Source organism: Epargyreus clarus, unplaced genomic scaffold (assembly GCF_041222505.1).
Source record: "Epargyreus clarus isolate Ecla_fem2 unplaced genomic scaffold, WU_Ecla_fem_2.2 ptg000015l, whole genome shotgun sequence".
NCBI lineage: Eukaryota > Metazoa > Arthropoda > Insecta > Lepidoptera > Hesperiidae > Epargyreus > Epargyreus clarus.
In genome coordinates, this window is record NW_027332223.1 from 1074438 (window position 1) to 1086138 (window position 11701).

The window sequence follows — 11701 nt, forward strand, 5'->3', positions numbered from 1 at the left end:
TATTTTATCACACGGTATTCTGATGAAAGTGTACTCCTGAGAGTTCTTAAAGAAATTTCAAGAGTATGAGTCTACCCGTAGAATAGAATACACTTTTTTGCATACTTACAGTATTAATACTGACAGTATTAAGAATTTAACAATAGTATACATTACAGGCTAGAAATGTTATACGCGGTCTTATTTTACAGACAATTTTTGCATCTAAAAGAGAAAAGGGCAAATAAGGAATAAGGAAAGTAGGGTAGAGTGGTCAGCACGGCAGACTGTGGTCTAAGCCTCTTGCTCCCAAGAGAATCCCATACCGAGCAAACAGTAAAGGAACTCAATTGAAGTAAAGGTTACTTTCCTCAAAAAGATAGATACGAGTAGATACTCCTAATAGTCTTAAAGACTAAAGCAACGGAGTGTACCTAAAATGAGTGTTACGAGCGGACGCGCCTGATTGATGTCGGAGCGACTTCCTGGCGGTTTGACCTCAGACACGCGTCATCACGCGCCGCTACAGGTACAGGGCTACCCATTTTATCCTGGTCATAGTACATGAAGACTGTGACCATAGTTGAAATAAAATAGATTCATGTGTAATTAATTTCAGGGCATTAAAAAAGCTGTGATGATCTACTGGTCAATCGGGCAGACCCGTGCCCAACAGTGGGACAGTAATGGATTGATAACGAGTCATTTGGTGAATACGTGTCATTTTTGCAATGTATGTGCGATTAAGTTGATAAGGAATCTATTGTAAGAATACTTGTTTTTCAGTTATTGTTAACTATTGAAGCAATACCTTCCTTATTTCAATGTCCCTGAAATATTAAATGTAGAGCAGTAAGGGACACAGAGTGGTGACCCTTATACCTAAATAGCTACTCAAAAATAAAAACTATGTATCAAACTATATTTGAAATATTTCCTTATGCTTATTTATATGATACCAAAACATAGCGGTATTGTCGTTGCGAAACCCATCTTTTACAGAAACTATCCTTTTACAAAATTTTCACGCGAAGGCAGCGAACTCAAACTGATGCTATTGTCAACATAAGTCCTAAGACATCTTGTTCACAAAAAATTAAAAACCGATCACCGATAACTGATTATCACTTTATACTTAAATTGTTCTTCGTAATTAGGAAATGTTGCAACTTATGGATTACATAAGTGAAGGTAACATTGGTAGAATATTGCAATACAAACGTCGCTGCAAGGTGAAGGCTAATAAATCATTGCAGATCACAAATAGGAGCATTTGCAAGGTGGCGATCACATGTGAGGGGGCGAAGTGGACCGCTTTATGCACAAGATCGCCAAGCGTACCTATATTCTTTTTTCATTTATTCATTAAATAAGACTTACAAACAACATTTAAATTCTGGCAAACTGTATGCCAGTTTGGCACAGTACACATTTAGTTCTCGTGGTCCTCATTTACATTTAGGTACTACATATGTACATCCATTATCATATTATCAAGTTTTACACACAATAAATTAATTAAAAGCATTGTTGTGGTACAATTATCTTACGCCATCTTATACAAAGATATACATTTATATTACCCTACTTACAAATATATACTACCATAAAATTACATTAGAAAGGAGAATGATATCCAAATTTGTCTATTCATATGAGTATATTAACATAATGACAGTTTTTCTTATAATATAAGACGCTAACTAATAACCAAAAAAGCAGTGATAGCCTAGTGGTTAAGAAACTGGGCATCTCGATCGAAGTCCAAATCCCAGGCACGCACTTCTGATTTAAGTTATGTGCGTATTAGAAATTAATTATCACTTGCTAAAAGGTGAAGGAAAACATCGTGAGGAAACCTGCATACCTGAGAGATTTAAAAAATCTCAAAGGTATGTGAATTCTACCAATACGCACTTGGCCAGCGCGATAGACTATGCCCTTATGCTTCTCATTTGAAAGGAGACCCGTGCCCAGCAGTGACGTTGATGGGTTGATGATGATGATGAACTAGCACGCAGTCCATCTAACAGTGTGTCGCCATCACCATGGACAACTGTAATCAACCGCAGAAAAGATATTTGGAATGCCTCGAATACGTATATTTGCCTTACGTCCTTCAAGCCAGAATGCGGCACCACTTTGCACTGATGTCGCGCTTGTGCCTCCAGAGTTGAATCACAAAGGGTTTTACCACCTTCCTTTCTGATACCACGTATAAATTTTTTCTGTAATTAACTAATCAGCATTTGTTTCTATTTTGGAAATTAATAAGAGAATATGTGAAAATACTTAAAACGCGTTCTTACATATCTCTTATAACGATTTAGGAAATAAGGGGTGTACCATAGGGATATGGTACTTGAAAGAACCAGGTAGTATTTTTGTCTTATGCAATGAGGGTTACTGAACTTCACAACGCTTCTTACCACCTCTTTTCTATAAAACTGCACCTAAGACAATACTTATAAATTAGATATTATTTAAAATTTCCCCAAAACTATAGAAGTGGCATTATGTAACAAAATAATATGGGGCTATAAGTGCAAAGAGCAGTCCCACAAAAAACATCTTATTTAAGACCTTTAACTCATTACATCATACGGTATAACCCCATCCCATTATCCTGCGCGTCGGCAGGAGGAGCGCGCACAGCGGCGCAGTCGGTGCGCACATTCCCACACGCGCCGCTCCACTCCTGCGCCGCGAAGAGGAACAGGTGAGGAACTATTTAAACCAATATTACTTTAGGTTAAGATTAAACTAATATGCATGATATTTTGTACCACCATGTACCACCCTCCCCTCCCACGAAGGATGCGTGCAGATGCAAACAATAAATAACTATCTAATATTACTTTAAATTCGTTGGTCCTTGATCGGTGTTGCACATTTATGGGACGAGAAAGATTTGCAACAAATTTATCATAAAGAACTTGCTATAGGCTGCTGAAATCTTCAACAATTAGGAGCCTAACCAGAGATCGGCCAAAGAGCTATTGTACCCATTTACGAGTTCATGGAACATCTTAAATTTTATTTAAACTTTCCTACAGTCTAAAAATCCAGAATACAGTAGTCCTAAATCTTTTTTAAATACTGAATTAAAAGATTTGAAATTAATATTCCTTTTGTAACACTTCATCTGAACAAGGTCACTAATCTGCTTTTAGCAAATAATTCAAAATATTACTATATTTTTTAAATAACTGCCAAGTTACCGAAGTATATTGCAGGATACATAAATATACAAACGGTATTATTTTAATTATCTATCCATTTACACTATCCAATTTACTTCTCGGAGCAGTAACGAATCTGTGATCGACCTCAAGCCGAGCTTCGACCTAAATAAGTCAGATAACCCAAATGGGTTACATACGACGATAACTACTTGACATTAGCCAGACTCCTTAGTGGCTTTTTTATAATCTTAAATTTAATAAAAAAATATAATGCCAAATCTCAACTAGATGACGACGAAGAAGATGACGGTGAAAAAGCGGCCGTCGGACCTGACGAGCCTGGAGAGGTTCAACCTCTACTACAAGGAGAAGGAGCCGCCCATGACCAAGGAGCAGCGCATCAAGAGATTCATCTGGAACCCGAAGACGAGGCAGTTCTGTGGCCGAACTGGATCTAGCTGGTGTGAGTATTAGTAGACTTCTAAATTTTAAGTCGGACTTCAAAAATGTATGCTTTTAAATCATAATTTAAATCACAAGTGAAATCGATCATATTGTAATAGTTTCTCTCATAAAGGTGATATAATTTTATGATATTACGTGGCTGGGATTCAAAGCTCGACGCCCCTATTAAGAAATCGAGTTTTTGAAGAGTGTGGCTGAGTGAACGCCATAAGGGTCTGACGCACAGAGGGTTCCGGCTTTGATCCCCGGCCGGACAGAATATCTAAACGATAAGTTTACATTTCTACATGTTACATATGTGTCCATGACACCCACGGCTCAGGGAATCCTAGTATGGGGCTGTGAGTGTAAAATACTACTTATCATAGTAATATAGCAATTATTAAACCTAAAAATAAATAATATTAAACCTAAAAATAAATAATTATTAAACATAGTAGTATAGCAAATATTAAACCTTAACAGAAACCTTATGAGCAACATCGACTTTGATATGAGTGGTTAATAAACGCGTACATTCCTCCACCAATCTGCAAATGAGCAAAATATGCCATACCCAGACCTTACCCAGTTATTGGCAGAAACAGTAGGAAAAAAGCCATCTGTGATAAGCAACGTCATACCATCTCAAACGGTCAACTAGCGACAATAGCTCAAGGTGATCGCGCACCGGAAGCTGATGAATTGAAGCAATGAGCTCATTGCGTGACATCCTGCCCGCCGGCCACGACCGGACTGGTCCGGGAATGGAGTCTGGACAAGGACCGAACTAATAGAAGTCTGCTTGTAAAATCGTATAGCTCTACTAATAAAACAATTAAGTGTTTGTAGGTAATGTCGAAGTAACAGCTTTTTACTACATAAATATGAAAGTACCTATATACGGTACTTGTAACAAAATAACAATTATTAAAAGTTTTGTCTATGTGTTTGCTGTGACTATTCTCCGAAATGATTGGCTCAATTTTGAAGGTCTTTTGGTAATTTTAAAATTTTCATTTCATTTCATCAGCTAACTACAGCTGATGTTATAAGGAATAGCTTAAGCGAATTTTATTTTAGACAAAAAAATCTGGTGCAATAATCAAAACCCATGCAATCTCCAGAGAATTTATACTTTTAAACGCGGTTAAATCGTGGGGTACCTAAAGCTCGTAACTTTTTTATGTTAATTTATACAATATGTCATATAAATTAAACGCTTTCTACACTCACAGCCCCACACTAGGATTCCCGGTGCAAATACACAAACACCCAGAACCAGAAACAAATCTAAATTCATCATTTAGATATCTGTCTGGTCGGGGATCGAACCCGGGACCCTTCGCGCGTCAGAACGGTATGGTGACCGCTCCGCCACGCGGGTCGTCAAATTGATAGTGTTTGAATTTCTTCAAAGACCCAAATACTTAATATAATTTCCTCCATAAAATAAAATCCCCATCTCACTAGTTGAATTTAACTCTTTTGTCGTGGATGCACGAAGACAAATACACAAACATCGAGACGGAAATCTCCATACATCATACATGCATACATGCTTGACCTGATCAAACCTGGTACCTGCGCGACGCGGATCAGTTAATCATTTAACCAGAGGATACCGCGAATAAAAAGGATCTTGCAAATAAATCACAATAATCGTCCGATGGACGCATTGCCGGCTGCGGCGGGGTCAAACCGGATCGTATGTATGTCCAGCAGAGCCACTCTGCACAATGTACATTGCTTAATCGAATTGTCGATTAGGCCACCGAGCAGGGGTATATCTGTGGGGTGGCAGGACTGACAAAATGCCACGGGCTCCCGACCTGACGGGGCCATCGGCCTGAGAGGTTGCGAGCTCAAAAGTTAGTTTTTATGGTAAAAAAAATCTCTGGAATGTGTATAAAGCGAAAAATAAATTCTCTTAAAATGTTTACAGATGCAATTAGCATGGAAAAAAGGGTCACCAGGACCAAACAATTACTAAAGTACGTATTCGTGGGCGAAAAATGTCTATAAGGCATTTGCAAAATCAAATTACAATATGACGATTTTTCTTAGGGCCCCATGTAATGAATTTGCCACAGGCCTCATACGGTATAGTTACGCCACTGCCGCCGAGGTTTGGTTGTCTTTGAGGATAGTGGTAATTTCTCCACAACGCCACCAAATGAATTTAAAAGGTTTCTGCAAATAAATCACAATAATCGGCCGACGGATGCGTTGCCGGCAGCAGTGGGGTCAAACCGGATCGTATGATAACCAGCGGAGCCACTCTGCACAATGTACATTACTTAATCTGATTGTCAATTAGGCCGCTGCGGCTCGGATTTCTTTGAGGATAGCGGTAATTTTCCTATAACACTACCAAATTGAATTAACACTGGGAGGTACATACAACATTCTGACAAACTTTATAGTTTAGCATTGTACCTCAGTATTTTTAATATATGTAGTGTATATTATACACAAATGTAGGTTGATAAAATCATTTCAAAAGCCTCCTTGATTAGATGGGTAAAATCTGAAGGCTGGAAAAAATAACAAGAATGAATATTACCTACATTTTAAAAATCTTAAAATATTTTTCCTAACATTCTTACGTCAGTCATTGCTTCATAACAATAAACATAGATTTATTTCCTTGTAACTAACAAATAACTATTGTGCCCGCCGTAATACTGAATGTGATAATTGATAACTATGTCGTAACACTGAAGATATTGTCCCAGGTAGTAATTTGTGAAGGCGACTCTTTGTGCATTATTATCGTAATCTAGATAAAACTGATCCTATCTAGATAAACTATTAACTGAAGTCAATGCTTCACTCGTCAGGTATTGATTGAAATAGTCACAGAACGAAAAGTGGATTTTGGTGGATATATCTTGATTATTGGTGTGTAGCCGTATCCATAATCAATCTATCAAAGTTTTGCCAACCAAAGATCAAAAGTCTTTTTTGCGCTCTGATTTTGAGGATATGGCGAATCCGACTTGTAAACCGTAGAGTTTTGCGTCCCACCTTAGTCCTCAGGAGCATCGCCGTATGTGAAATCAACTTCAGATGACCTAATATTTTTACTGTTATATACATATATATGTGTCTCGTTCGTACATTAGGAAAGAACAGAGGTATGACGTAGAATTCTCATATACAGTAATTACTTTACATCATCTTTTTGTTCACAGACAAAATCGTCTTATTCTACTTCATCTTCTACTTGGCACTTGCTATCCTGGTGGCGATATGCATGTGGACCTTCATGCAGCTGCTGGACGCGCGGCAGCCCAAGTGGCAGCTGGAGAGTAGCATCATTGGCACCAACCCTGGCCTCGGCTTCCGGCCCATGCCTCCAGAGGTCGCCAGCAGCGTCATCTGGTACAGGGGCAACGATCCCGGCAGCTACCAGTTCTGGGTTAAGGAGTTGTCGAAGTTTTTGACAGGTACACCTAGTAACTAAGGCCACATTCACAAAGAAAGATTTCAAGTGCTTATTTAAGATTTTTATTTAACACCGATATTATGTGCATGTAAATTATTTTACTGGGTTACTACAAATAGTTCAAATTACTCGTACTAATTTGGATTAAAAGTGCATTCAATGCACTATAACTACTATAGTTAGTCTATACGTGTCTATAGTTAAAGCACAGACCTGTATTTGTTTTCTGTGAGTTAATGTTTGTTGTCTATACACTCTAAAGGATATTATTTAAATGTGATAAGTAGCTGCTTAAACGAATATTTAAATGATAAAGTACGATACATATGTGCAGAATTTGAAAATTCGTATACTCTCGTTTTGTAAGTAAAGAAAGCTTTTCTTTCTATTGCAGCCTATAAACGAGATGGAAAGAACGCTGGTGCTGGTCAGAACATACACAACTGCGACTTCAAGCTGCCACCACCGGCTGGTAAGGTCTGCGACGTGGACATCAGCGCCTGGGGACCCTGCGTCGAGGAGAACAGCTTCGCGTACCAGAAGTCCACGCCCTGCGTCTTCTTGAAGCTCAACAAGATCTTCGGATGGAAGCCAGCCTTCTACAACAGCTCCGACCACCTCCCGGAGGCGATGCCAGAAGACTTGAAGGAACATATCCGGAATATGACGGCGTATGATAAAAATTATGTAAGTTACATGAGGTGGGAGTTACATCAAGGGGTCCGAGGTCCAAATCCCAGGCACGCACCTCTGATTTTCAAATGTATGTGCGTATTACAAATTAATTATCACTTGCAAAAACGGCGAAGGAAAATATCGTGACGAAAGCTGCATACCTGAGAAATCTTAATAAAAAATATATATATAAAGGTATGTGATGTCTACCAACACGCACTTGGCCAGCGCGGTGGGCTGTGGCCTAATCCTTCTCATTCTGAGAGGAGACCCGTGACCAGCAGTGGGACAATAATGGGTTGATGATGATGATGACATGAGGTGACTGAAGAATTCAAGAGAGATATAGACATAAATAAATAATCCAATATTGTTATAGTTACGCCACGATAAAATGTTTCATAGCTATTGATTATGACAAATTTTATTTGAAGTCTTATGAAACTAAAAACTGAACAGATTTACTTGCGAACCACCATACAAATACTTAAAAGATCTGTGAAGCTTGACCTATTTCGAACTTTTTTTATAAAGAGTACAAAGTTCTCGTGATTATCTTTTTACCAAGCTTAAAATATACATTTCACTTAGTAGATATTTGGAAGACAAAAAAAAAGAAATAATTCAGAGATTTGTTAAGTACCTAGATTACTTTATATCACACTGTCCCACTGTTGGGTCCGGATCTCCTCTCAGAATGAGAAGAAATTAGGCCATAGTCTACCGCGCTGCCCAAGTGCGACTTGGTTGATTTCACATACACGATGTTTTCCTTCACCGTTTAAGTAATACCCTTAATTAATTTCTAATACGTACACTTTGAAAGATCAAAGTTAACATTAGAACCACATATCCCTCGATCAAGAGGCCGAGTTTCTTAACCCCCAGGCTATCGCTGTTTTATATCAGTAATCAGTAACTATTGTCATTACAGCTGAACATGGTGTGGGTCTCCTGTCAAGGCGAGAACCCGGCCGACCGGGAGAACATCGGCCCCATCCAGTACTTGCCGTACAGAGGGTTCCCGGGGTACTACTTCCCATACACCAACCAGGACGGCTACCTAAGTCCCTTGGTTGCTGTCCATATGCAGAGGCCGAAAAGTAAGTTACCTTATAAGATTTGAGGTACTACCACCACCGAGATTCTTCCATCTCTGTTTCTCATAGTTTTTCTGTTCTCATTCATATAAATTAACCATCTCGCAGTGCGGGAACTGATATTCATAAAGCAAGTCACGAATTTTTTGAATATAGTAGTTTAATTTTAACATTCGCCTACATTTCATATGCGCTTCCGTGCTACCGATAGAAATTCATCGATCCCAGTTATTCTCATTCAATGGTGGAACCTAAACCTTTTCAATGGTTTTATTAATAGGCGGTTCAAAAACATCCAGGTTAGCCAACACTTCATTCCACCAGACTACTACTTAGCGCTCTAAAATACCCTGCCAAGAGTATCCCTAAATAAAACTCAATTTAGTGAATTACTTAATAAAATTATATTAAGTTATAAATGAGTTAAATTTCTTTCATGAAACTTATGACATTAAAAAATCGTACCGCAGGTGATTACAAAACCATTTAGTTGATTACTCGATCAATACTCGTAGACATAATGATGTGTGAACACGCGAACATTTATCAACACACGTCGATTTAGAGCAAATATTTTTTAACATTCAAACAAAAATGTTTTAACCTTTTGAATTGAGATTTTGATTTTAAGTAAATTTTGACTTTTAAATATTAGTAAAAAGTACCACAGAATAATCCTTCTGAAGTCCCCAATAGGCAAAAGTCATAGGTAATCATTCATCGTCATCATCATCCTTTTAAGACTAACAGTTTTCCTTTCAACTCTATGAGGAGACCCGGCCCAGCGGTTGGACAGTAACGACGACGACGATCTGCTTACTATAAAGATCGTTATTCTATGCATAGCATATTTGTTTGCATTTAATTAGTTTGTTAATAGAGTTTAAGTCTCTTCGCTTTTTAATTCCAGCTGGTATGCTGATCAACATAGAATGCCGCGCGTGGGCTCACAACATCATGTACGACAGACACGAGGGAATGGGGTCCGTTCACATCGAGATTATGATCGAATAGAACTAAAAGCAAATAAGAACACTAGAGTAGAAGCAAGGTGTTGTAGTAATAGTTCATATGATCTTCTATTATTAATACGCGATCAAATATGTTTAAATTGAAAGTGTGTTAACATTGACAAGAAATTGATAGAGATGCCTATTATTCCATCATCGAAAAGTGTCGTTCATAATAAGAATACCCCTTAAAAATTCACCCTGTATAGTAACCATTTCAATAGAGAAGACAAAAATGAGAACTAAGAAGACCTAAGAAGATCGAAGAAGAACAGATGACCAATGAACAAATGTGAGTGTGTAAATCATTGGTAGAAAAGTTATGAGTTGTGTTAGTGAGAATAATAATTTTATTACTTACAAGAGACCAAAAATGTCACAGTATTATGCTTGTTTTTTTTTTTGCTTAATTAGTTAATTAGGTACGAGTATACTGTTATTTACATTCATTTTGATTGTATAATAATTGATTGAATGTTTTACTGTCGTTAATGTAGTCAGTTATGTAACTGTTATAAAAATCATAAATATTTCAAAAAAACTTATTTTTCTATTCACTAAAAAGTATTAAAGAAAGTCCATCCCAAATCTTAATACAAATTGTATTTTTCCTTTATTTTCATTGTTTTGGATTTTGTAATTGGCTTTACCTAATTATAGCCTAAATATTAGTCCTAGTGCCTAAAAGTAGAACACAGGAGGTGAAGTCACTGACGAGTTCAATTTCTTAGTTTTATTTGTATAACCTTTCATATTTTCTTTACACGTATAAATTATGTAAGTAACCAGTAATTTTCATTGTTTTGAGTACTGGCCTGAAATTTCTTGTCGTTTTTCCGTTTCATTAAATACTATTGAGTGAGATTTAATTAACCGTAATTATAAAAACGAAGTGCTGGGATAAATGAGTATGAGATTGTTAATTAATTTTTTTAAATTCCAATAAATGCCTATATCAAGTAAAATGGTCCTTTATTATTGAAGTAGAAATATGCCACCTTTTAATATGAGACCACACAATCTACTAACAATAATTATCTTCAACTCATTACGGTCCCTCAGCTGGGCTCGGATCTCTTCTATAACCTAGTGTGGATTAATAAACTTCACATAACTAACGAAGAAGTTATATAGAACTTATACATGTAGGTGTCCGCGTGATATTTTCATCTTCACTAAACCTAAATAATTTCTTATAAAATAATTCTCCAAGACCGTATGCCAGGGGGTTCCATCTTCAATTCCCGGTCATGCAAGTATTCAATCAAGAAATCAACATATCAAAACGATTGCTACTAGATTTATTAACCTGTGATTGTGTTACAATTTGTTTATATTATTTAAATAAAAATCATACAACTCATTACACCGTATATTTTAAGTACACTTTGCGACATACATTATTGTGCATATAATTTAAATGTTTAAAACATTACATAAAAATAATTATTTCGACTAGGAACAGTTATAAATGTGTTGTATTTTATTATCACAATTTATTTTAAAATAGTAAAATAAATATTTTTAATAAATAATACATAAAAATGTTACAAATTAACATCACGTTTACCTATATAACATTTATGAATTGACAACTTGGATTTTGCATTTTGCGATTATTTCATTAGCTACACTGCTGTTGGTGAACACTTGGATAAACAGAAGTGATGTCCTCAGCGTCGGACTAGGCCTTAAGAAAATTAAGCAATCGATTAGAGCGTCAAGTAGTCCTAATCTGGAACTAAGCTTTACCTAAAATTGACACAAATCACAAATATTTATTACGAATGCCTTCAGCTGGAACTTTATGTAAAATATGTACCTGTATCATGTCCGTTAAACCAAAACATAGCGGCG

The 11701-nt window shown here is 36.9% G+C and overlaps 1 protein-coding gene across 1 annotated transcript; it reads left to right on the top strand.

The window, feature by feature from the left end:
- The first annotated feature begins 2575 nt into the window (after positions 1-2575).
- Positions 2576-10332, top strand: LOC140748181 (sodium/potassium-transporting ATPase subunit beta-2). The gene is made up of 6 exons (XM_073080924.1): positions 2576-2698; positions 3453-3627; positions 6806-7060; positions 7454-7746; positions 8669-8837; positions 9745-10332. Exons 2-6 carry the CDS (start codon positions 3453-3455, stop codon positions 9846-9848), a joined length of 996 nt encoding a protein of 331 aa, XP_072937025.1. The 5' UTR covers positions 2576-2698; the 3' UTR covers positions 9849-10332.
- The last annotated feature ends 1369 nt before the right edge of the window (positions 10333-11701 follow it).

Bases quoted from the DNA above. Each gene is read 5' to 3' on its own strand.
- LOC140748181 (XM_073080924.1), top strand. From the start codon at position 3,453: ATGACGACGAAGAAGATGACGGTGAAAAAGCGGCCGTCGGACCTGACG. The intron at 7,747-8,668 runs GTAAGTTACATG...TTGTCATTACAG, and splicing joins CGGCGTATGATAAAAATTAT to CTGAACATGGTGTGGGTCTC. The intron at 8,838-9,744 runs GTAAGTTACCTT...TTTTAATTCCAG, and splicing joins CCATATGCAGAGGCCGAAAA to CTGGTATGCTGATCAACATA.